Raw genomic sequence first — 24,593 nt, forward strand, 5'->3', positions numbered from 1 at the left:
AGCGAAGCGTGGCACACTGCCGTATGTCTACCTTGCACGTCTTTCACATTAACTCTTGTGAGCCTAGGTACAGGGCTTGAGTGCTAGCTCCATTTTACGGCTGGGAATCATGGAGGCTAGCTCTTGCATACTAGTTTAGGAAGACGAGACGCGCACCTACATGAATGTAACACGGAACAAGTTAAATATACGGTGGTAAGGGTGACCCCGCGAAGCAAGAACTTCGCTAGCAGTACCGCAGGCACACTTTACAATGTGCCTCTTTTGCAAACGAACTTCGTGGCGGCGCGGCCAGACTCCAAACGTCTCGCTGAAAGCCCGAGGAGCCAGCCCACCGACGACGCGGGAGCGGCGGGCCGAGGGCCGGGCCCTGCGGGCCAAGCCGCAGCGGCGTGCTCGGGGGAAGGCGGCGGGCTGGGGAAAGGGGCTGCCTCGCGGCTGCGTCCTGCGCCCGCGCCCTGCCCCCAGCCTCTGCTGGCGCTAAAGCCCGGAGAGCGGAGCGCGCGCGTTGCGAGTCCGCGGCGGCCCGGCAGCGGTGCTGGGCATGCTCAGTGGGCCGGACCCGCGAGAGTGGCGAGTAAGGCGGCGTCGGCGGCTCTGGGGCTGGCTTCCCCGGTTCAGGCCCCGGCCCTGGGCTTCGTGCGCGCGGAGCCGCCGCTGCCGTGCCTCCTCGCGGGGCGGCCCGACCCCGGATGCCGTGTGGCCTGCCCGGTTTCCGCCGTTAACCTCGCCGCGCGGCGGCGGGAGGTGGCGCGGGGCGGGGCCAGCGGGCGGCGGACGGCAGAGGCCCCGCCGGGTGGGGGTGGGGCGGGCGGGGGCGGGGTGGGTGCGGGGAGCCCCGCGGGGGCGGGGGCGGGGCGGGGCGGGCGCGCAGTCACGGGGGTGGGGTCACCCGCGGTGGCGAGGGAGGCCGGCCGGCCGGGCGGGGAGGGGGCCGGGAGGGCGGCTCGGCGGAACCAGCCCCGGCTGGGAGCTGCTGCGGCGACTGTGGGGCCGGGCCAGGCTTTCCGGGCTCGGGTGAGGCCGCCGCGGGCCCCATCTTCCGGCGGCCGCCGGAGTTTGTGGTGATTGTTGCCGCCACCGCCCCGGTTGCCACCGCCTTCTCCTGGGCCGCCGCCTCCTCTTCTTCCTCCTCCTCCTGGGCCGGGCCGATCCCCTCCCCGCCGCCGCCTCCTCCTCCTGGGCTGGGCCCGCGGTGTCTCGTCCCCTCGCGGAGCCGCTCCTGTCGCCGCCGCCGCCGCCACCTCCTCATTCATCCTCGTGCACCATAGGCGGCACAGGCACCAAGATGTCCAACCGAGTGGTCTGCCGGGAAGCCAGTCACGCCGGGAGCTGGTACACAGCCTCAGGTAGGGCCCCAGGCCGCCCGGCCGGCCGAGGTCTGCAGCCCGGCCCGCAGCGGTGGTGGTGGCGGCGGCGGCGGCGGCGGCGGCGGCGGGCGGGACCCGGACGCGGACCGCGTGGGGAGGGCGCGGGCCGGGCCGCCGCGCCGCCCCCACCCGGGCGCAGTATGGGCTCCGACTGAGTGCACTTGTCGCCTGCCAGGCTCACGGGGGCAGCCGTCCCGCCGCTGCCCGGGGAAGGACGGCGGCCCCGCGCCGTTCGGAGCCCGAGAGGCGGTCTCCTCGCGGTCCGCCGGCTCGTGGGAGGCTGGCCGCGGTGCCCGTGTCCGGGAGGACTGAGGGCAGGACTTTCTCACTGTAGCCCGTGGACCGAAGGTCTGCGCCCGCGAGACCTGTCAGGGAAGGGCCTTTCGGAGACTTGTCGCTTTGTATGTTGGGGCTCGGATGGAAGTCCTGCCAGGCAGGGACTTCGGGTGTCCTCCCGGCTCTTTTGTCAGTGTTTGCATTGTTACTGTCGTTCAGGGGCAGTTGGAGATGGCATCAGCACTTTTCCTGAGCAGCCTCTCCAGTCCCTCGTGTCTCTCAGCGCCAAGCAGGTGCTAGAGCCACCTAGAGAATTAGTTCAGGTTTTAAACACATTTCATCTTGTCTCCTGCCTGAAAATATTTTGGAGTTTTTTTTTTTTTAATTTAAAAAAGTGGGGATCTGTCTTTTAATAAAACTGTTGTTAAGTGACTGTTTTCTAGGATTATTTTCAAGGTTCCCATTTTTGCTATTATTATCAGTGAGTTCTTGTGATTCCTGATAGCTTTCATTCATTTGGTGTGAGCTTATTAATATCTACAGCTGATTTCTTAGTCTGAGTTGGATTTCTCTCGCAAAAGGTTGCATTGGCCAATAACACGGTTTTTGAGAAAACAAAGATTAGGACAGAAATCTTCTCTCTAGTTTGCTAATACGTGAACCTTCCTAACAGTTTTGCTGTAGGATACAAAAACTTAACCATGGCTGTATTTGCAACTACTGCTAACTGGTAGCTATAGTTTTGGATTTGCAACTACTGCTAACTGGTAGCTATAGTTTCGGATTAAGCACATAGGACATTTTACAATTACAGTGGCTTTCCTTCATGGTCCTAAGGTAGTTCATAAACAATCAGGTCTTATAGCTTCGGAATGTCAGTTCACTTCTTCACGTTCTGTGTGAACTAAGCCAGTGGTAGAACAGAAATTGAGAAATGGGAGTCTTTGGCTCCTAGTCTTGTCTTCTAATTAGTTGTTAATACTGTGACTCAGTGAATAATAATACCCTTTGTGGGTTATAAACAAGCTTTTCTCCACTATGTTTAAAATTAGAGTAAAATGTCTGTTTTCAGTCATTTTTTGGTGTTTTCCTTGAGGTTTTGTATATAGTACCTTACTTTTTTTGTTTTTTTGGAGGTACTAGAGAGTGAACCCAGGACCTGTGTAATGTAGGCAAATGTGTTGCTGAGCTGCATTGCCAGCTAAAATGTTACAAATTTTTGGTATAGTTTGTATTGAAATGTGGGCAAGTATTTATGGAGGAATTTGTATAGATTCTTGACCATTCTTCGGGGAGTTAAATTGGTAATAGGTCACATCTTGGGTTTAGATTTGAGTATATGTTTGCAAATAAAAAATGAATCCTTTAGCTCAAAAAATTCTGTGATTGTAGTTGTTTATCAACACTAAACTAAAATGGATTGTTTTCTTAAAACTTTCATGTAATATGAAAATAAAGAATTCTTCTATCCCTAAATAGTGAATGATCTCAGTAATACCATTTTGGTAATGTGAACTGTCATGGAGAAACTTATCACTAAAATTCAGACCATATATGTGACTTTTTGGGTGTGTACACTTTTAAGACTTTTTAAATTTGAGTAATAGTTGAAGGGTTGAAGGTGAATTTAAAGCAATGTCACTGTAAAAGCTTAATTTGTACTTCAAAAATAAATGAAGTAAGCCAGGTGCTGTGACTCATGTCTGTAATCCCAGTACTCTGGCAGGCTAAGACCGGGGATTGAAAGTTTGAACCCGGCCAGGGCAAATTATTGAGACCCTGTCTCAAACCAAACCAAACCAAACCAAACCAAACCAAACCAAACCAAACCAAACCGTCAAAGTTAACAGTTAAGTAAACTTTAGATTGGTCTAGTAACTAGACCTCAAACCATGTGAAGAATGGGAAAGAGGTGTTTGTGGGCTGTCATTCTTTGGTTTTTGCAATGTTCAGGTTGTGTCCATAGAATTTAGGTGTTCAGTTACATAATATTGAAACATTATTTGCTTTTATTTCATTTTTTCTATTTGCTTTTAGATACCTAGTTATGGGGCTGGGGATTTAGCTCAGCAGCATAAGTGCCTGCCTTGCAAGTGTGTGGTCGTGAGTTCGATCCCTGGTACCGATAAAAATGAAAAAGACAAAAAAAAAAAAAAAAAAATAGATACCTAGGTATTTGAGAAAAAAGTGTGTGCATACATGTCACATATCCACAAATACTATTTTATTTACCCCTTGTATGGTAGATTCAGCAATAGGCGGTAAATTGTTTCCTACTCACGGGGAATTTACACTTTATTTGAAGAATTCAAAGCTGTGATTAAATATTTAAATAGTGCTTTTTAGGAGTTTTGATGAAGGATTTGAAGGAAAGGTGTTTGGGTAAGTTTGGAGCTGTAGAAGGAACTGGGTTGAGGAATTTTGCAAAGATACAGGCAGGTAAATATAAGTAACTCAAATTAATAAGAATGGAATGTTTCTGATAAATATAGTTCATGAGCTTAGACTAGTGGGTTGGAGCTAGAGTATAGATGCCATGAATGCTAGGCATCATAGAGACTGAATTTACTTATTGGTCTTTGAGGACCAATGGAGATTTCAGAGTAGGGGAGTAATATGATACAAGTAGCATTTTAGGAATATTAATCTCATAAGAAGGTTAATCCTCACTTTACCTGTGTCTAGCAGGGATAAGCAAACTGGCTCACATCCTAAATCCAGCTTATGGCTTTTTGTTTGTTTTTTAAAAAATGGTTCATTAAGTATAGTTTTAATTTTTAAAGGATTGTTTAAAAAACAAAAACAAGAGATATAATAGAGTCTATATTTGGAACATAAAGCCTGAAATATTTACTACAGTATTTGGATCTTTATAGAAAAAGTTTTCTGACCTCTAGGGTATAGTTGGTGATTCTAACTGTGACCACTAGTAGACAGTACCTGTAGTCTATTTTCTTAGGATTGGTGTAGTTTTCATTTCATTATTTCAGGACCTTTGTTGTTTTTTTTTAAAGACAGGTACAGCTGAGTCCTAATCAGACTACTGTTTTTCCCCCCTGCAGTAGTGGGCATTGAACCTGGAGCCTTGAGTGTGTTATGCTAGTGGTTTACCACTGACCTATCGCTGGTCCTGTCTGTCTGTCTGTCTGCCTGCCTGCCTTCTTTCCTCCCTCCCACTTTCTTCCTCTTTTTCTCTCTTGCTGGCTCTTTTTGTTTCTTTCTATTTGGAGACACTCTTGCCTTTCTTTGTTGTCCAGACTGGACTTGAATATTCCATCCTGAGCCTCCTTAGTAGCTGGGGTTACAGGCATGGGTTGCTGAGCCCGGCTTCTAACCAGACTTCTTTCTGCTAATTTTTCTTCTGTCCACTACAGTCTGAATAATTTATTGACTGAATATTATTATTATTATTATTATTATATTTAAAAACAGGGTTTCACTAAATAATTCTGGCTGGTCTTGAGCTCACTTTGTAGCCCAGGCTGGTCTTGAACTCTCAAGGACCCTCCTGTTTTTTATTTTTGTCCTTTGAGACAGGGTCTCATTATGCAGTTCAGGCTGTCCTTGAGCTCACTTTGTAATTTTCTGCCTCAGCCTCCTGAGTGCTGGGATTACAGGCGCACTCCAGCACACCCAGCTCAATAGCTCTTAGAGCTATTGTGTTAACAAATAGCCCTCTGTGGCATGCATGCTGTAGGCTTGCCACCACTGATGTAGAACTGTCACTCAAGTTTCTGAGCATAGAATGGGTGGTAGGAAAGGACTAGAAGTCCTGATGTCCCCATTTGGTACCTATTTGCATTTTGAAAAGTTGTACTGCTAGGTAAATTTTTTAATTTTTTTTTTTTTTTTTTTTTGTCTTTTTCCTTTTTACCGGTACCAGGGATCGAACTCACGACTGCCTGCTTCCAAGGCAGGCGCTTATGCCGCTGAGCTAAATCCCCAGCCCCGTAAATTTTTACAGAATAAACACATTATGTGATTAGGACCCAGCCTCCCCAAATTTATTAGTGTCAGAACTCCCCCTCTCATACAAGTTTCTTCTAGAAAACTTCTGCGTGTTTTGAATGCTACATAAGTGGAATCGTTTAGTACACATTCTTTGAGTTTCCTTTACTCACTCTCATTAGCAAGATTAATCCATGTTATGTTGCTCATTCAAATGTTGTATTCTGTTGTGTGAACACATCACCATTTAAATCTTGCTTTGTAGTTCAGGCTGGCCTTGAACTCACTAGGTAGCTCAGGATAGTCTTAAAGTCATGGTGATCCTCCTGCTTCAGTCTCCTGAGAGCTGGGATTAAAGCTGAGAGCCACCATACCTGGCTAAAGTGAATTCTTTTTTTTTTGAAACAGGGTCTCTCTATGCAGTTCAGGCTGGCCCTGAGCTTACTTTGTAGCCCAGGCTGGTCTTGAACTCCCAAGGGTCCTCCTGCCTCAGCCTCCCCACTGCTAGGATTGCAGGTGTAAGCCACCACGCCTGGCTAAAATGAATTCTTTTAGGTTATTAGAGTTTTCTGTGTTCTGATCTTTCTTTCTTTTTTTTCTTTAAAGGATTTTATTTAAAGAGAAAAAAGGCAAAACAGAAAAAAGGGTAGAAATAATACAAAATTTCAAAAAAAGTAAGAAATCACTAGTTGATAGATTACATATTGTCATCTTAGAAGTCGCTGTTCAAGTTACAAAATTAAAGCATCCAAAGTGGACATTTAAACAGTGAGACTGCAAACAGTTCTGCTCAGTGATCCTACAAAAACTTGGGAATACGGTTATCTGTTTTATACACTTAAATGTACATGCGGATATATCCTTTAGAGCACTTTCTTTTCCTCTCCTTTTTATAATCACAATTACACATTTTAGGTTTTATTACTCTTACAGTTCTTATTTCTTTGTTTGAAGAGAATAAAACCAAATGTGACATGCTGATTTTTCTTTACATTTCATCCTGTTATTTTACTTTGGAGAAATGTGAGAAGGAAAAGACACATTCAGTAGGCAAACTGCTAACGCTGCTGCTTGGTGCCTGCAGGTTCTCATTTCCCTTCTTGTCCTTCGCATACAATCTGTAGTCAAAAGTCAGGTCCTGCTTGTCTGAGTCATGTGGTATATACGGTCTGGTGTTAGAGAGTTTTGTCCCTTTGAAGAAGATGAAAATGACAAGAAAATTGTCTTTCATTAAGTGTATTCTGTAGGTACGTTTTATCCGTATTTATGTAAGAGTGACGGTGAAACTTTTGGAGTTTTCAGTGATCCCAACAGCTGCAGCACGTGTGCCACAGGGTCACACACTGGGATGGAATCACTGTTCTTCAGAAGGATGTTAGAATGTTGGTGTTGTCACCATTTACGGATGTGGAAATAACAACTCAGTCGAGTAACCTGTTTAAGGTAGGACAAGTAAGTGGAAGAGCCAGTCTGACTCTGACTAGAGTTTGCTACGCAGGCAGGGAGTACCAAGATAGGCTGCCCAAACACAGGACTTTTCTCCCTCACTTCAGAGATTTCCCTAAACTGCATTGTGAATGTTTAACTTGTGCTTGTACAAGCCATTTGTTGCTTACAGAGCATTTTATCATGTAGTTTTGATTTTTACAATTCCATGATTAGCTGTAGAATAAGACAAGCAAGTCTTTGATCCACCCATATCCTGCCTTTTATAGAAGAGAAACTAAGTCTTGGAGGAGGAGGGTTCATTGCCTGAGGCATAGGACTAGTAAATGGTAGAGCTAAGATTTAAATTTAGGACTCTTGTAGCTGAAGTAAGAATAAAGAGAATAAGAGGCTTTTTTCTTTCATTTTTGCAGCACTGGGAATTGAATCCAGAGTTTTCACACTGAGCTACAAATGCCAACCCTTTTTTATTTTGAGACAGGGTCTTGATAAGTCACCCAGACTAGGCTCACTTGTAATCCTCCTGCCTCAGCCTCCCAGAGTACTGGGATTACAAGAGTGTGCAACCCTGCCCAGCAAGAGGAACAAGTTTGAGCTGTGTGGATTCAGTAAGCGCTTTTAATAATCGTCAAGTCAATGTCTTGGATTATAACATTAAAAAAAAGTATAATTAAAACAAGAATTGAATGGTATTAATGTAAAAAAATTGGCATAGTTAAATTAGGCTAGTCGTAGATTGTGAATTGGACCCAACAAACTTGGCACTTCTGAAGAGGCTTTAACATTTAGTGACTCTAATGAACAAATTGACTTTTATTTTGTGAAATGTACTGCTTTAGAGGTTAGAGGTAGATAACAGCGACCGAAACAGACAGCATTCCCAGGGTTTATATTTTAACTGGGGAGACAGACAATAAATGCAGTAAATAGGTAAAATGTAGTATAGCAGGCGAGGTGGAGAAAAGCGCCCTGGAGGATAACTAAATAAGGCTGGCGTACAGGGGACAGAAAAGGCCTTGGTGTGGAGTTTGCAGTATTAAGTACCATGGAAAGGGCAGACTTCACTGCGATGACCTTGAGTGAAAAATTGAACTAGGTGAAAAAATAAAAAGTCTTGCAGATTGTCTGGGAATGGATAGTTTTGGGCAAGGGGTGTAGCAAGCTTATAGATTGTGAGGGTGGAAGGGACATGGGATGTTTGAGGAACAGCAAGGAGATGAGACTTCCAACCAAATAGGTAGTGTGATGAATCGCGTGGCCGGAGTGTGGGCACAGATGGGTTGTGGCCGGACAATGTTAGGTTTTTTTTCTGGTTATGGGGATTAGAACCCAGGACTTTGTGCTTGCCATGCAGGCACTGTGCTTCTGAGTTAAGTCCCCATCCCATAATACTGGTTCTTAACCACTGAAAGGCCTTGACTTGTGGGAGAGACCATTGGAAAGTTTTAAGCAGTGGAGTCACTTGGCTGCATACTAAGTGTTCTAAGGTTGGGGACTGGTAAAGGCAGTGCCAGAGGTAGAATCCGGGAGGCCAGGAAGGAGGAAAGTCATCCAAATGATAGATGATAGTGGTACCCCTGAAGACGAGGGAAATGATTGGCTTCTGGATGTGTTTTGAAGGTAGAGCTGAGAGAATCTGTTGATATATTTGAAATAGGGCACAAGAAAAAAAGAGGAGTCACAGCTATCTCCTCAGTGTATGCTTGAGCCATTGTAGGAATGGAGTTACAGACTTAGAGGGGGAAAGGCATTTCAAAATGGATGTAAATATTGAGCATTTTTGGGACACATACATGTAAATTTGGCTTAAGACCTGTGGTTTTAGCCAGTTTCTTCTTCCTCCTTTTCTTTTTCCTCTCCTCCTCCTCCCTCTTCTCTCCCACACCCTTTTTTGGCCGTGAGATCTTGCATTGTGGTCCAGGATAGCCTTGAACGCATAGGCTGGATTTGAATTTGCAGTTCCTCTTGCCTCAGCCTCTGGAGCGCTGGGGTTATAGTTCTGTGCCATAACTTCTGGCTTTGGCCATTTCTTCTGTCACTGCCAGAACTTCTTCCTGGCTGCTACTTTCCTTCTGTTTTTCTATACTTTTCACAGAGGGAGGGATCTTTTAAAAATGTAAGTCAGATTAATACTCCCTGGCCCACTCTGTCATGTATTTTGAATCTCATCATTTGGTATATATATTTGAAGTAAGGTCCCCCCCCCCTTTTTTTTGGAGGCAAGGTCTAAATATATAACCCATGCTGCCCTTGAACTTGCTGTCTCCTGCTTCAGCCTCCTCAGTACTTAGTACCACAGCATCTGGTTAAATTTGGTATTCTTGATGAATTATCATTGTGCATCCCCTCCTTGGAAAAAAAAACAGTACTGAGGATTGAACCCAGGGCCTTCATACTGAGCTATATCTCAATCGTTTAAAATTTTTTTACTTTGAAAGAGTTCACTAATTCCTAAGTTGCCCAGGCTGGGCTCAAATTTGTGAGTCTTCTCAGCTTCCCAGGGTACTGGGATTAGATGTGTGTCACCAAGCTGTGTATATCTGTCTTTATACCTGATAATATTTCTAGTTCTAAGGTGTTTCTTGTTTTAATTAAGACAAATCTAGCTTTCTCATGATTGATTTTACATGGGGTATGCTTTTATGACTGTGTCAGGCAGGGTTCACTAAAACTACACTCTCAAGTTTGATGACTTGTTAGACCCAAAGAACTCAGAAGAGTTGTTATCCTTAAGGGTACAATTTATTACAGACAAAAGATACATATTAAAATTAGGCAAAGGAAAGTCACATAAGATGGAGGCCAGAAGGAATCAGATAAGAAGTGTCCAGCAGCCTTCTGCTATTGTTTAATTCTCCATCAGTGAGTGGTTCAGTGACTAGTACAAAGTACTGCAAACCAGGGAAACTTACCTACCTTTTAGTTAGAGTACCAGGAAAATAAAAACAAGAACGCACTCATATTCTTAGCATAAGCTGTCTGGCAAGGCTCTAGGTTTAAAGAGACTTAAAATTTTGTATTAAATTATATATAATGAAATTTACCAGTTTAACAGTATTTAAGTATACAATCTGTGGTGTTGAGTATAGTCAGTGTATGCTCACTAATTCATCTTTAAGTTTTTCACTTTCCCCAATTGAAAGTCAGTATCCACTGAACACTCCCGCGTCCACTCTCCCAGCCCCTGGTGACCACCATTGTACTTAAAATCCTTCTGAGTGTGGTTTCACTTATTATAATATTTTCACGGTTCATTCATGTTGGATTATAATTTCATTTCTGAGGTGAATAATATTTAGGTATACACTGTAGTTTATTCATCCATTGATGGATACTGGGATTGTCTTTCATCTTTTGTTTATGGTGAACGGTGCTGGTATGCACCGGATGCACAAGTATTTTCAGTCTGTGTTTTACATTCTTTCAGGAATATATACCTAGGTTGGAATTGTTGGGTTATACGGTAATTCTGCATTTAACTTTTTTTCCTTCTCAGAGTTTCACCCTGAGCTACATTGCCAGTCCTTTTTAATTTTGTGACAGGATAGGTTGTTTGGTAAATTGCCCAAGCTGGGCTCAAATGATTCTCCTGATTCTGCCTCTTAGAATACTAGGAGGACCGGTGCGCACCGCACCCTGTTTATGTTTAACCTTTTGCTCACTGCTCAGCTGGCCTTAGCAGCTGTACTGTTTTACATTCCTAGTGCCAGTGCATGAACATTCCGGTTTCTCAATTCCCTTGACAACACTTGCTGTTTTCTTCTTTTAAATAATAGCTATTGCTGGGTGTGGTAGCATACACCTGTAATCCCAGCATTTGCTAGGCTGAGGCAGGAGGATTGCTGTGAGTTCCAGGCCAGCCTGGGCTACAAAGTGAGTCCAAGGCCAGCCTGAACTGCATAGTGAGACCCTGTCTCAAAAAAAAAAAAAAAAAGTTTTGATCATGATGTGAAGTTGTGACCTTGTGGTGTTGATTAATTTCTGTAATGATATCACATCTTTTTATATGCTTATAAGCCATTTTTTTGCCAGTTTTGGAAAAATATCTGTTCAAGGCCTTTGCTTTGTTTTTGAGTTTTAAACACTGTGTATTGTGAATATAGTATTAATTCCTTATCAGGTATGTAGTTGGTGAGTATTTTTTCTCATTCTATGGATTCTTAACCCTCTCCCCTTCCATCCAGGGGTGTTTTGCCACTTAGCTCCATTACCAACCCTGCCCTTTTGTCTTTTTGAGACAGGGTCTTGCTATGCTGCTCTGGCTGGCCTTGGGCTCACTTTACAGCCCAGGATGGTCTTGACTCACAATGATCCTCTGGCATCGTAGGCTTGCACCATCGCGCCTGGCTTTTTTTTTTGGTTTTTTTGAGACCGGATCTTTTTATGTTTCCCAGAGTGGCCTCAAACTTGCATTCTTCATGCCTCAAATTCCTGAGTAGCCACAGCAGTTGGTGCTTTTCATGTTCTTGATGATATCTTTTGATCTATAAGAGTTCATAATGTGGGTGAAGATCAGTTTTGCTAATTTTCCTTTATTGCTTGTGATGTTGGTTTCATATGTAAGATATCATTGCTAAGTCCAACAAAATAAAGGATTTGCTTCTGTTTTCCTTTAACAGTTTCTTACTTTGAACTGTTACATTAAGGTAGGTGATCTATTTTGAGTTTTTTCTTTTTTTAAGACAAGGTCTTGCTGTGTAGTCCAGGCTGGCCTTGAACTCAGCAGTCCTGCTTTAGCCTCCCAGAATTATAGGTATGTGCCACCACACATGGATAAGTTTTACATTTTTTTTTTATTTTAAAGAGAATAAAATCAAGCAAAATAAAACAACAAAGCCTATCAAAACAAAATAGTGTAGATGATACAGGATTTCAAAACAAGATAACAAGAAATCAACAATGACTACCATAATGCTTCTTGTTGTCTTCAAAATAGCTGCCCATACCATCAGACATAGGAAAAGCAAACAAAACAGAACAGAACCGATAAAAACAAAATAATGAACGCAATACAGGACTTGAAAACAAAATAATAGTAAATCTGAAATAGCTATCATAATATATCTTGTTATCTTTGAAATAGCTGCCCATGCCATCAGATATAATAAAGTCAAACAAGACAAAACAGAATAAAACCAAACCAAACCAAACAAAACAATGAAAATGATACAGGACTTTAAAACAAGATAATAGGGAATTAGCAGTGGCTACCATCTTCAGGAGACCCCCCTAGATGCTCGCTGTGTATTGTTACCCTCTGGGAGGATGATCAGATTACCTGCTTTAAAAGCCTGCAAAGTCAGTGCAACACTAAAGACTATAAACATTAAGTTGTATTGTACTTCAGTATCTGTCATCTCAGCCTGTATTTCCCCAGATCCCATGTACCGGGGAGGGGTAGGTGTCTGATTGTCCTCCCAGCTGCCTGCTCATGGTGCTGACTCACCGGAAGTGTCTGGCTTCTTGTTCTCCTCCCTGTGGCCTGTGAATGGCGCTGACCCTGGCTGAGTTGATTTTTGTATGTAGAGTTGTGGTGTGAGGCAGGGGTTTAACTTCCATCTTTTGTATATGACTGTCCACTTGTTTCAGCAGTGTCTTGTTTTGTTTTTGAGATGGATCTCATTATGTTGACAAGGCTGGTCTTGAACCAGAGGGCTCAAGGGAGCACCCTACCTAAGCCTCTTATGTGCTATACTGCAGTATTTTTTGAAGAAACTTTTCTTTCCTCATTGAGCGATCTTTTCACCCTTTTTGAAAATTAATTTATTTGCTGTAGATATTTGGGTTTTTTTGGACTGTAAATTCTATCCACTGAGGTCTCATTGAGCTTGGTATGTGGTCTGCCTGCTGCTTCCCTTCCCTTCTCCACTCCAGTTCCCCCTTCTCCGGGAGGTTTTCCTTGTCTTCCCCTCACCCTCATATTGGGGATCAGAACTGAGGACCTCTCGCTTGCCAGGCAGGCAGGCGGCTTATGCTACTGAGCTAAGTCTCTGGCCCTTTCCGTACTTAGTTTTATATAGTTTTTTAATTTTTTTTAAAGGACTGGGAATGTAGCTCATTGTGCTTTGTATTTTGCTTTTATTATACCGGGGAATCAAACTCAACCTTGTCAGGCAAGCGCTTGTGCCACTGAGCTAAATCCCCAGCCCCTAGTTTTATATAGTTTTACCTTATACATGTGCAGGTTGACATTAAGGCAACCACTTTGGCAGGTCCCTGTGCAGATTTCTGCAATTCTTTCTTGTTTCTTTCTGTGTTTTTTGGAGTGAGAGATTGAATCCAGGGCCTTGTATTTGCTAAGAGGATACTCTGCCATTTGAACTTGTGATCTTTCTGCCTCTCAGAGTTCTCAGATTACAGGCATATGTCAGCATTCCTGATTTGTTTATTGGACTTTTAAGCATTCTTCTTGATGCGTGTACTAGCCAGTCCTGTTGGGTAAGAAAAAGATTAGAAGCCTAAAATTAGGAAGGGAAGTAAAACTATCAATGGAGGTAGTAACATTATTAAATTTTTTATTAGAATCTTATAAATGAATTTTGGGAGAATTTATATTTTAAAGTTTCTCTTTTTCCAGGTGTTTATCTCTTGTATTGCTTAGTACAGTGTATATTTTTCCTCCTAATTATATGTTTGAAAGCTGTGTATATGATAGCTTTATTTAGTTTTATTGTATTTATAACATTTTCTGGTTGGCTGTCCTCAGTTTATCCAGGAATATAGTCGTATCGTTTGCATGCTTTAATAATTTTACCTCCTTCCCAAATTTTAGGCTTCTAATTTTTTTTTCACCCAATAGTATTGTCTAGTACATAGATTAAGAAAAATAGTGATGATGACAGTGAATTGTAGTGGAAATGCTCACTATGCATAATGCAGGCTTCTAAGTTTAGATAGATTGGACTTTCTTATGTACCTTTTTCATTTAGAAGATATGTATATTTTTCTGTACTATTTATTTCCTAAAGATAAGATAGTATAAGTGAAATCTGGAATTTTTCTAGGTAACATCTCTTCTCTGTCACCTATTTTTTGCTTTCCTTTCCTTGTTTTAAAAAAATACTTGTGTATGTATGTGTTTATTTATTTATTTATTGGGCCAGGGTCTCACTGTGTAACCTGGGCCGGCCTTGAGCTCACAGCGATTCTCCTGCTGCAGCCTCCTGAGTGCTGGGATTACAGGCATGCACCCTACACCTGGTTGGAGAAACTCCATTATGCTGTTCCCTGTTCCTTTTTAGGTGGTGGCTTTTACTAATCTGTTGAGTGTCTGTGTGCTGCTTATGCATATTTGAGAAGATGTGAACATGGTCGTCATTGCCTTTTTCTAGCACATGGTACCATTTGTGTAATTTTGCCTGTTTGAACTTAACAAATATATAAATGTGAGATCTTTTTACATTATAACATAGGAAGTCATTCTGCTTATCATATTTTTTTCCTTCCTTATTGTGATTCTTCAGTGGAAGAGAGTTATGCTGATCCAGAGCTGCATAACTAAATAAAATGTAGTTTGTTTTGTAGCAGTTTTTTCAGACTTTCAGTCTCAGAATCTCTCTTCAGTTTTCAAAATTACTGACAACTCTAAAAGAGGTTTTGTGTCTGTGAACTATATATATCTTTTTCTTTTTTTATCGGTACCAGGGATCGAACTCACTACCGCACACTCGCAAGGCAGGCGCTTATGCCGTTGAGCTAAATCGCCAGCCCCGAACTATATATATCAATGGTTATCCAATTTAGCAATAAACTGAGAAAGTTTAAAAATGTTTCTTTTCTCTTTTTTAGGTGAGTGGATTTCGCTATTGTAGTTTTGACTGGCTTTGAACTAGTGACAGTGAGGCTCTGAGGTTACAAAGGAATGCTGGGATCACAGTTTTGTGCTTATCATTCCAGGCAAAATGTTTACTTTAAATTCATTTAGAAGTAACAATAGTGCCAGGTATGATGGTGCATGTCTGTAATCCCAGTTGTTTGGGGTGGTAAGGCAGGAAGAATTTAAGTTTGAGCCCTACCTGGGTAATTTAGTGTTTTAGTGAAATCCTGACTCCGAATAAAAAGGGCTGGGATTGTAACTCAGTGTGAAGACCCTGGGTTCAGTCCCTAGTGCCAAGGGTGAAGGGGTTAGGGTTTGGGGGTGGGGACAATAGACTGTGGGTACAGGTCCGTGGTAGAATGAATGCTTACCATACAGGAGGCCTGTGGGTTGGTTTGTTGGCACCAGAAAGCCAGCCAGCCAACCGACATAAACTCATTGCTTGTTAACACAAGTGACATTTTTTTTTTTTTTTTTTTTTTGTCTTTTTCCTTTTTATCAGTACCGGGGATTGAACCCACGACTGCCTGCTTGCAAGGCAGGTGCTTATGCCGCTGAGCTAAATCCCCAGCCCCTCATAAGTGACATTTTTAATGAAAAGAATTGTCTTCTCTGATAAGGATTATGAAAATTTTGGTATTTATTACATTTTGCAGATAACTTTAAATGTTCTAGCTTAATAGAAAACAGTTGGATTCTTATGTGTGGTACTGTTTTGTGATACTGTTTTGCTTGCAGCATTTTAAGAAAATCTGGTCTCATGCAGACAGAAATTTGGAAAAGGGCAGAGTGTTTTAATAGATTTTTCAGATCATGGTTATCTTTCTTTACTACACTGAAATGCTAACAATGACACAGCTAACATACATTAAGTTGCACATGGTTTAGTACACCTGTGAATCTGTCAACATAGTCCAGATGGTAAAACCCTAAAGGTAGTTTCTTAAACGTTAATTACAATGTAGAACTTGAAACCGTAACGCTGATCTTTTCGTACTCTTATTTTCCTACAGGTTGGTTTATCCTCTACTTTGGATCTTTTATCTATGCAGGATTTTTAAAAACACTATGCATTCATTAGTCATTTGGAAAATATTTGTTCCTTGAATTACATAGGTCTATCAACTGTTTATACATTACATTATTTATTGTCAAAGAATCACATTTGTTAATATCACCATTTTCCTCAAAAAAGTCTTTTTGGTTTGGGAAGCTGTTAAACTCATGGTGGTAAACACAGGCACAAAATTCTAATTTTTTCAAAGTTTGAATTTTATAGTTAGCAGATATTATTCGTTGCTGCCCCTATTGTCCTCCTGTCTTTTTTATTTTTTTTATTTTTTATCGGTATCGGGGATCGAACTCACGACCGCCTGCTTGCAAGGCAGGTGCTTATGCTGCTGAGCGAAATCCCCAGCCCCTTGTCCTCTTGCCTTTTGTTTTGTTTTGTATTTGTTTTTTGAGACATTATTTCCCTATGTAGATCAGGCTGATTTTGAATTCACTAGGTAGCCCAAGCTAGCCTTGAATTTGGTGCAATTCTCTACCCTTAACATCCAGAGTCCTGGGATTACAGATACGCACCACTGTGCCTGATTTGTTTGTTTTTCTTGATGTGATAAACTTGCTGTTCCTTTTTTTGGAAATAATCGTCAGATACCCAAGATTTTTTTTTTTGGCGAACTCATGACTTTACGCTTGCCAGGCAGGCACTTATGCTGCTGAGCTAAATCCCCAGCCTGAGATACCCAAGATTAATTAACAGTATTTGTCAGTTCTTTCAGGAGGAGTTAGGTTCCATAAGAAAAGTCGTCAGTTTAGTTTGCATCTCAGTCTTATGAATGCTATTCCTTGAAGTATCCATTTTATTGTGGAGAATATGAAAAACTGTCTACTGAAGGATTGAGACTTAATGTGTAATATTTACAGTTCTGTCAAGGACATTTTTTTTTTTTTTTGTCTTTTTCGTTTTTATTGGTACCGGGGCAACTGCTTGCAAGGCAGGCACTTATGCCGCTGAGCTAAATCCCCAGCCCCTATCAAGGACATTCTTAAGTGAAATTTGCTTTGTCTTAATTTTGTAAGCGAAAAATGGGACTACTGCTGTAGTTTGCTAACTGCTAATATGGCACTTACTTTACTCAGTTACTTTTTTTCCCTTTTGGAGACAGGAGCTCAGGCTCGCTTTGAATTCATTATGTTGTCTAGGCTGGCCTTAATTTCACTGATTCTCTTGCCTTAGCCTCCTCAGTGTTATGGGATTGTGCCATCATGCCTGGCAATAACTATTTTTGATATTCTAATTCAAACAGTAACCACCAAAATTGAAGAAACTTTCAGGAAACACTGGCACATTTTTATTTTGGGTTCCTTCAGTATGCTTCACTCCTACCTGAAAGCCATTGAGCTTCCTGTTCTCCCTTCCTAGACATGCTTGTTTGTTTACTTAATTAGTATCTCTCTCTCTAGTACATATGCTTTGTGAGAACATAGACTTGCCTGTCTTAGTAACTATTATATCCTCCAAACCAGAAATAGCCCTAGTACTGTGTATCGTAAACATTTTGCAAATTTTGTTAAGTAAATTCATTGTAAGTTGATGAGTAAGTGTAAAGAATGTGTGGAAGAAAATGATTTTGGTTACTCAAAGAACAGATAATGATTTTGGTCACTCAAGATAATGAATTGGTGAGCTGGGCCTTTAGAGGAAGGTGGGAAATGGTGGCGTCCTCTAGGTGTGGTGCAGGGAGGCGCTGCCCCCTGCAGTCGGGGCCCAGCATCCCCACTGTGTCCAGGGCCAGAAGAGGAAGAGTACGACAAGGTGGGAGAGTGGTGGAGTTCTGCTACTTGCAGTACAAGAGGAAAGCTTCCAGGAAGACTCTTGCTGCAGACCCCTCAGAGTCAAGGAGAGTCAGCCAACTGCCTGAGGGAGCCCTGGTTGGCAGTGGCACAGGTAGGGGACATGCAGGCCATTTCATTGGAGAGACACAGTGCATGCAGTACCACCTGAGCTAGACTTGGCCACCTTTCATGACAAAAGCATGGTCAGGAAGATGCCACAGATAGAAAAGAAAACCAAGTCAAGGAAAACTAAGCCAACATCCAGTAAAGGGCCCACGGAGGAAGAGCCTGGATGTATCTGAAGCATTGGAGATGATGGTGACCCAAACTTTTTAGCACAGCAGGAAAAGAAGGCTGAGAAGGAGCCTGTTCCTCATGTGCAGAGAGCAGGAGCCACTATAGCTAATGGCCTCCTAACAGAGGCATGAGATGCTCCTCCTTCAGAACCAGGAACTGACAGAGGTCCTTGACACCCTTGATGGAGGTGCTGTGCTGCCTCAAGGTAGTTGGTAGGCACTTTGAGGATGGTACCACACACTGGTCATGGTCCTGGACACTGCCTGACAGGACACCAACAGAGCTGCCTGTGAGTATTATCTACTAGATCTTTGAGGCCTTGCAGCCCGAGCTGACAACTACCCACCGCCTGCTGGCAGAGTGAACATTGGTGATGTCTATGACAGGCAGGTGCTGCCCCTGCAAAGCCTCAGGAACGCTACCATGCAGAGAGGACCATGAGCTCCAGAGGAGCTTTACACAGGTACTGGACCTGAGAAAGCGTAGGACACTGAGATTGCCCACCACTGGTACTTTAACCCTTGGAGATGCAGCAGGGCACCTCAGGGACAGCTGAGGCTTGGTCTCCTTTGGTGAGGCCCGTTGGCCTGTCTGGCCTTGTGAGGCCCTTCCTTCACACCACGGTGCTTCTTACCTGGGGAGGGCTTTGTGGTGACTTGCTTGTGACCAGAGGGACACTGGAGTACTTTTCCACTGCTTAGCAGTGTGATTGTTTTTGAGCCTTGTTTAAAAAAGAGAAAAAAAGTGAAGGTAACAGTTATATTTATGAATAAAGACTTTACATAAAGTATTTTGTTGTTAATTAATATGCTAAGGATTTTGGCATATAAAATCACCCTTAGAATATGAAGTTTACTGTTAAGTGATTCTAAACAGTTGTTAGAACCAGTAGAATACAAAACATTTCTTTTTAAAAAAGTTTGCAGCACTAATTTCTTTTTTTTGCAGCTCTAATTTCTGATGGAAAATAAGTATGCAATAAATAAGGCTAAAATATGTACCATTTATAAGACTATTTAAAAAGTGGGTTATTACTTATTTAAATTGCCATTTTCAGTGTTAATATGTTATTTTAGAGATTTAGAACTATATGATCTACTTTTTATTTAAAAAAAATAAATGTCATATTTTCTCTTTTCTTAAATGACCCATGGAGACCACATAGTACTTTAATAATTGTGTTGGAAAATAGTGACACTCAAGGTTTAGTGGCGATATTGGCCCTTATTCTAAAATCCTGATTTTTGTGCTAGTTATGTTTATGTTAGTAACCTTTTAACTTGGAAATAATTTTGGATTTTACTGAAAAGTTGCAAGGAGATTATACTTATCTTTTATTCAGTTTCTTTAATGTTCATATCTTACATTACTGTGGTAAATTTTTTAAAACTCAAAATAGTAATTGGTCTGTACAGGCAATTCCACACTACTTGATTTCATCAGTATTTATACTCATGTTTTTTTCTGTTTTAGAATTCAGTCCACGGTATCACATTACAGTTCATGATCCTATCTTTAGTCTCTTCTGATCTGGTTATGTATTTTTGCTTTTTGTTGCCCAGAGAGTTGTGACATGCTACAGTTTGAGTGTTTTTTTCTTCCTCTTGTGATCATCCTGGGATAGTTTTATAGAATGTTGCGCTCTCTCTCTCTCTCTCTCTCTCTCTCTCTCTCTCTCTCTCTCTTTCCTTAGTGGTTATCCTGGGATTACGGGTTTTGGGGATGAAAACCATGGAAGTGAAATTTTCTTATTAAATGTTGGGGGTACATGATATAAACTATGAGGTTATACTTGGTCATTTGCTTTAAGATAGGGAGTGTTTTTCAGTTTTCTCTGCAGTAAAATTACTATCTTCTTATTTCTATATTCTGTTCTCTGAAGATGAATCATTAAAGTTCAGCCCCCACTTTTATAGGGGGAAATAGCTACATATATTATTTGAGTTCCTCTTTAAGGAAGATTTGTTCCTGTTTCCCAGTTATTTACTCAATCATTTATTCATTCATATGTATGTGTGTGTGTGTGTGTGTGTGTACTATATATTTATTTTGTACTATGTGAAGTAATCCAATCCTATATTGTTTTGTTCCTCAAATTTTTCTAGCTTTAGCCATTAGGAAGATTTTCATTTAGATTTTTGCATCCTCTTTGCATGTCATTTTTTTGATTATTACTACATTCTTTTTTTTTTTTTTTTTTTTGTCTTTTTCCTTTTTATCGGTACCGGGGATTGAACTCACGGCTGCCTGCTTGCAAGGCAGGCGCTTATGCCGCTGAGCTAAATCTCCAGCCCCTATTACTACATTCTTGATGTCTGCAAGATGTTGCAGGCTCATTTTGTGTTTTATTGCCCTATCTGTAGAGTATACCATTTCTGCTAGGAGTCTTGCTTTGTTTTTATTGGAAAATGTTATTTAGAACCTAAGATTTGAGTACTGGCTGTTTATAGCTACTTGATGTCACTGCTTCTAAAAGTTGTTTCATTATACTAATTTCTTTGTCCATGTATATATTAAAAATGAGTTCTACTCGTTTCTCCAACTCTGATCCCTTACTTATTCATGATTCTTTCAATCCTAAGAAACCTTGTTCTCATCCACCATTTGCTAATTTGTTCAACTCCACTTACATGTAAAGTAAGCTTAGTTATTAACCCAAACCTTAGTGTGAAACAGATTTGCCAGCTACGTTATAGGTTTATATGTAGTGCCTTGTGTCTTTAGACTTACAGTTTTGTTTTTCCAAAGTTAAATAACTTTGGAAGGCTACTAAACTTTTCAGCTGATCCTTGTCCCTTGAGTTTTTTTTATTGTACAGTTGCTTTCATTTGTTGTCATCTGTATTCATCCTGGAATATCCTGACATGCTATATAAAATTTTCGTTTGTTTAGCTTTCATTGAAGTTCAATTTTAAAATAATTTTTCATCTTTGAATACAAAGTGTTTGTTTAAATGTAAAGTCTTTTTCAGCTCTGTTGAGCATAGTCTGTGGTGCACAATACCAGATCTGTCAAATCATTGTGTGTCATTTCTTTGAGATGTCTCAGAGTCTATTTGTAACAATCCATCTCTTTCCTCCTTCTGAGTTGTTGTTTCATCTGTTTGGTTTTTGGGGAACAAATTTGTTACAGTTAAGTGAAGTAAGTCTCAAATTGAATTCTCAGGAACTTTCTTTAGAGTAAAATGTGAGAGTTTTCCATGTAGGAATAAGCACTGATTTTGTTGCTGTAGCTGCTTTTCTTTGTTGGTTCTTGTTTGTGACTGTATTGGACCAAAATTTGAAGTTTGAGTACAAGATTGATAGACATCACAATATTTTAGAAAATTATGCAAAATGTAGTAAGAAAGAACATCTGTTTGGTGATTATTTTTAACATCCAGGAAAGTAGCTCTTATACCACAAGTCAGTTGGTATATTGTTCCATTACAGATATGTTTAGGTTACTTTGAGTAATGAACATTTATTACCGGAAAGAAAGGGACACAGATCTCAACTGCTGCATACCAACGTGCTGGGAAGAGAGTGTGGTTGAAATGGGCAGCCATTTAGGAAGCGTTGTTGAAACTACCTTTTACTCTGATGGTTTTTAGCTCTGTTGAGAGTAGTCTGTGGTGCCCACAGATCTGTCAAATCACTAACCTTCTCTAGGAGTAGTGATTCAGGGGCTTGTGGATTTTTTCTGAAGCTTTACATAGGTGAGCCTCATGAATAGTTTTACTCCAGTACTTTGATGTTAGGTGACAGGAGATTTGCTGCTCTTCCTTTAGTGCTGTTGACTTCATTTAAAACTGTGAGAGAGATAAGGAGGATGGAAAGTCAGACCCTGAATTATTAGTGTATCTTGTCACCATTTTTGTTTTGTGAGGAACGTTTTGGTAATTGAGGCTACTTGTTGGCTGCTGACCAGCCTATGAATTGGCTCTTCTTGTATTCAGTCATTCATTTTGCTGTGTATTATAGTCTCATTGCTTCTGCTTCTTTCTTTCCCCTCTCCGTCTCCTCCTTCCTCCTTTTCTTAGCCTTCCTCCCTCTGTCTCTCTCTCCACCTCCTCTCCCTTATCCTCCTTTTCTCTGTCCCTCTTTCCCTCCCTTCCTCTTTCCCCCACCAGGATTTACCCTGACACATACCAGAGAAGGGCTTTACCAGTGAGCTACAATCCCCAGCTTTTGCCCCTGCATTTGACTGGGTGGAAGAAATAGTCCCTTTTCATTTAGCTTTAAGTTTGCATGGACATTTCCTGACTGGTCCGTAGATAGTTAAGGCAGTTATTTCCAGCAAGAGGCCTAACAACAAAGAATGACCTACACCCAGAACAAGATGTTAGAACCACATAATTGATAAGCAACATTCCACTAGCGAAAGAGTGCACAAGAAGGTTCAGTTTACTGAATAATCAAGAAGAATTTATTTTGACAATCAAGAGGATTGTACTTTTCCACTCTCAGACAGTGAGAAAAGGGGAAGGGACTTTGTGAGCCCTAATAAAAGCCATTGCTGGGTTTTGGATTTAGTTCAGTGGGGTAAGCACCTGCCTAGCAGGTGAGGTCGTGAGTTCGGTCTCTGGTACAAAAGAAAAAAAAGCCACCGCTTGTTGAAGCAGGTGTGCCTCCCTCTAGACAGATATCATTTCTTCAGAATCATCATTAAAGTTTCTGTGTGCTGTACTTCATATCTCTGAATCCATGCCTTTGGGGTCTGGACAGTGGGCTTCTCTCACACTGTTGTTTACCAGTAATACAGAAATGACTAAGGATGTAACTGCAAAAGCTAGATGTCAGAAGTGACCCTTTTGTGGCAGTAAAAATTAAAATCCCAAATTCTCTATAGTTCTGTGGGGGAAAAAATTTCCACTTGGATCGAATATTTGGCTAAAATAGTTAGGAATGTTTGAGAAGGAGGCTAAAATTACATTATATAGAATCTGGTCAAGCTGATAAAATAGTTTAGATTTTACTGTAATTATAATGGGAACCTATATGAAACGGCACAGAGAATTCAGGATTTAAGTCACGTATTAAAAATGCCTATAGTGGCCAGGTGTGGTGGCATATGCCTGTAATCCTAGCACTTGGGAGACTGAGGCATGAGTATTGTTGAGAGTTTAAGACTGGCCTGGGCTGCAAAGTGAGCTCAAAGGCAGCCTGAACTGCATAACTAGACGGAGTCTGTTAAAAAAAAAAATGCTTATAATGAAACAAACATCAATTGAAGAGCCTTGATTTTAAAAAAGGAAAAAAAAAAGCACATGTATAATAGCAGCACCCTGGAAGCTGAGGCAGGAGTTCAAGTCATTCTGCACTACAAAGTAAGACCTTGTCTCAACCAAAAAGAAAAAGAAAAAGAGTTATTAAAATTTTTAAAAATTATGTTAGCGACTTTTGACAATATCTTTTAACCATTAGTTTCCTTTTTTTTTTTTTGATACAGTATCTCACTATGTAGTTCATACTAGCCTTGAACTCACTGGTTTCAGAGTGGCTGCAAATTCATGTTAATCCTCCTGCCTCAGCCTCCCAAGTGCTGGGAGGCACAAGTGTGTGCTACCAAGCCCAGCTCCCTCATTCTTTTTTTTTTTTTTTTTTTGTCTTTTTGAGACAGGGGCCTGCTATGCAGTTCAGGCTGGCCTTGAGCTCACTTTGTAGTCCAGGCTGGTCTCACAACGATCCTCCTGCGTGCTGGGATTACAGGCATGAGTCACCACGCCCAGCGCTCATTCTTTTAATATTTAAAACTATTGCTTCAGGGCTGAGCATAGCTCAGTGGTAAGCGTGCCTATTAAATAGGAGACCCTGGCCACCACAAAAACAAACAAAAAACCTGTGTTAAGACAGCTTTTCTGTTTGGGATTTTTTTTTTTCTTTTCTGTGGTGGGGATTGAGGCCAGGGGCTCACTCATGCTGGGCAAGTACTGTACCACTGAGCTATATTCCTAGCTTTTGTATTTGTTTGTTTATGAAACAGGGCCTCCCTGTGTCCCCTGGAACTGGCCTTCAACTCTCAGTCTTCCTGCCTTAGCCTCTTGAATGGCTGGGATTTCAGGTATGTGCCGCTGTGCCTGGTTAAGACAGTATCTGCTTTGGACTCAAGAAAATCCATCCACCAGTTTGTCCATCACATAGTATATCAATGTGAATGCTTCCTTATATCAGTTACCCAGTAAGTATTTACTAAGTACTTAGTATTTCACTAAGAATTTGGAAAATAAGAAATAAATACCAGAGCCCTCCCTCATAAGGTTCAGATGATCCAACAACAGTTGGAGGTTAATTTCCCATTTGTCTTTTAGTTGTGACTTGGCTGGCAGTCATCAGCTGCATCAGTGGCTTGGCATTCCAGTCCCACACTGTCTTACCTTGTTGTTTTTGTTTTTGAAATTCAGACTCAGTTTTTTAATAGTTTTCTACTAAAACTGGTGTTCAGCACCAATTTCAAGATTTGTCTCTATGTTGTCACATGTGTTGTTATTTCATTTTTTCCTTTTTTTTTTTCTTTTTCTAGAACCAGAGATAGAACTCATGACCTCATGCTTGCCAGGCAGGCGCTTATGCCACTGAGCTAAATCTCTAGCTCTTCATTTCTTTTTATACCTGAATGAT

At 41.4% G+C, this 24,593-nt stretch overlaps 1 protein-coding gene across 4 annotated transcripts in view; it reads left to right on the forward strand.

Annotated features, from left to right (window-relative positions):
• Positions 1-506: 506 nt before the first annotated feature.
• The window catches only part of Memo1 (mediator of cell motility 1), a 113,876-nt gene continuing 89,789 nt past the window's right edge, over positions 507-24,593 (forward strand). Inside the window, exons 1-2 of one of the 4 annotated variants that reach the window (XM_063230205.1) lie at positions 507-577; positions 1,272-1,349. In XM_063230205.1, the coding sequence (XP_063086275.1) occupies positions 1,289-1,349 (61 nt within the window). In that variant the 5' untranslated portion in view covers positions 507-577; positions 1,272-1,288. Of the gene's footprint in view, positions 578-610; positions 748-1,271; positions 1,350-24,005; positions 24,037-24,593 lie in introns of those variants that run through there. The other 3 variants (XM_063230188.1, XM_063230208.1, XM_063230199.1) reach the window with 3 other exon arrangements.

This window comes from Cavia porcellus, unplaced genomic scaffold, assembly GCF_034190915.1.
Source record: "Cavia porcellus strain 051 isolate PalLab524CR breed Dunkin Hartley unplaced genomic scaffold, mCavPor4.1 scaffold_1, whole genome shotgun sequence".
Taxonomy (NCBI): Eukaryota; Metazoa; Chordata; class Mammalia; order Rodentia; family Caviidae; genus Cavia; species Cavia porcellus.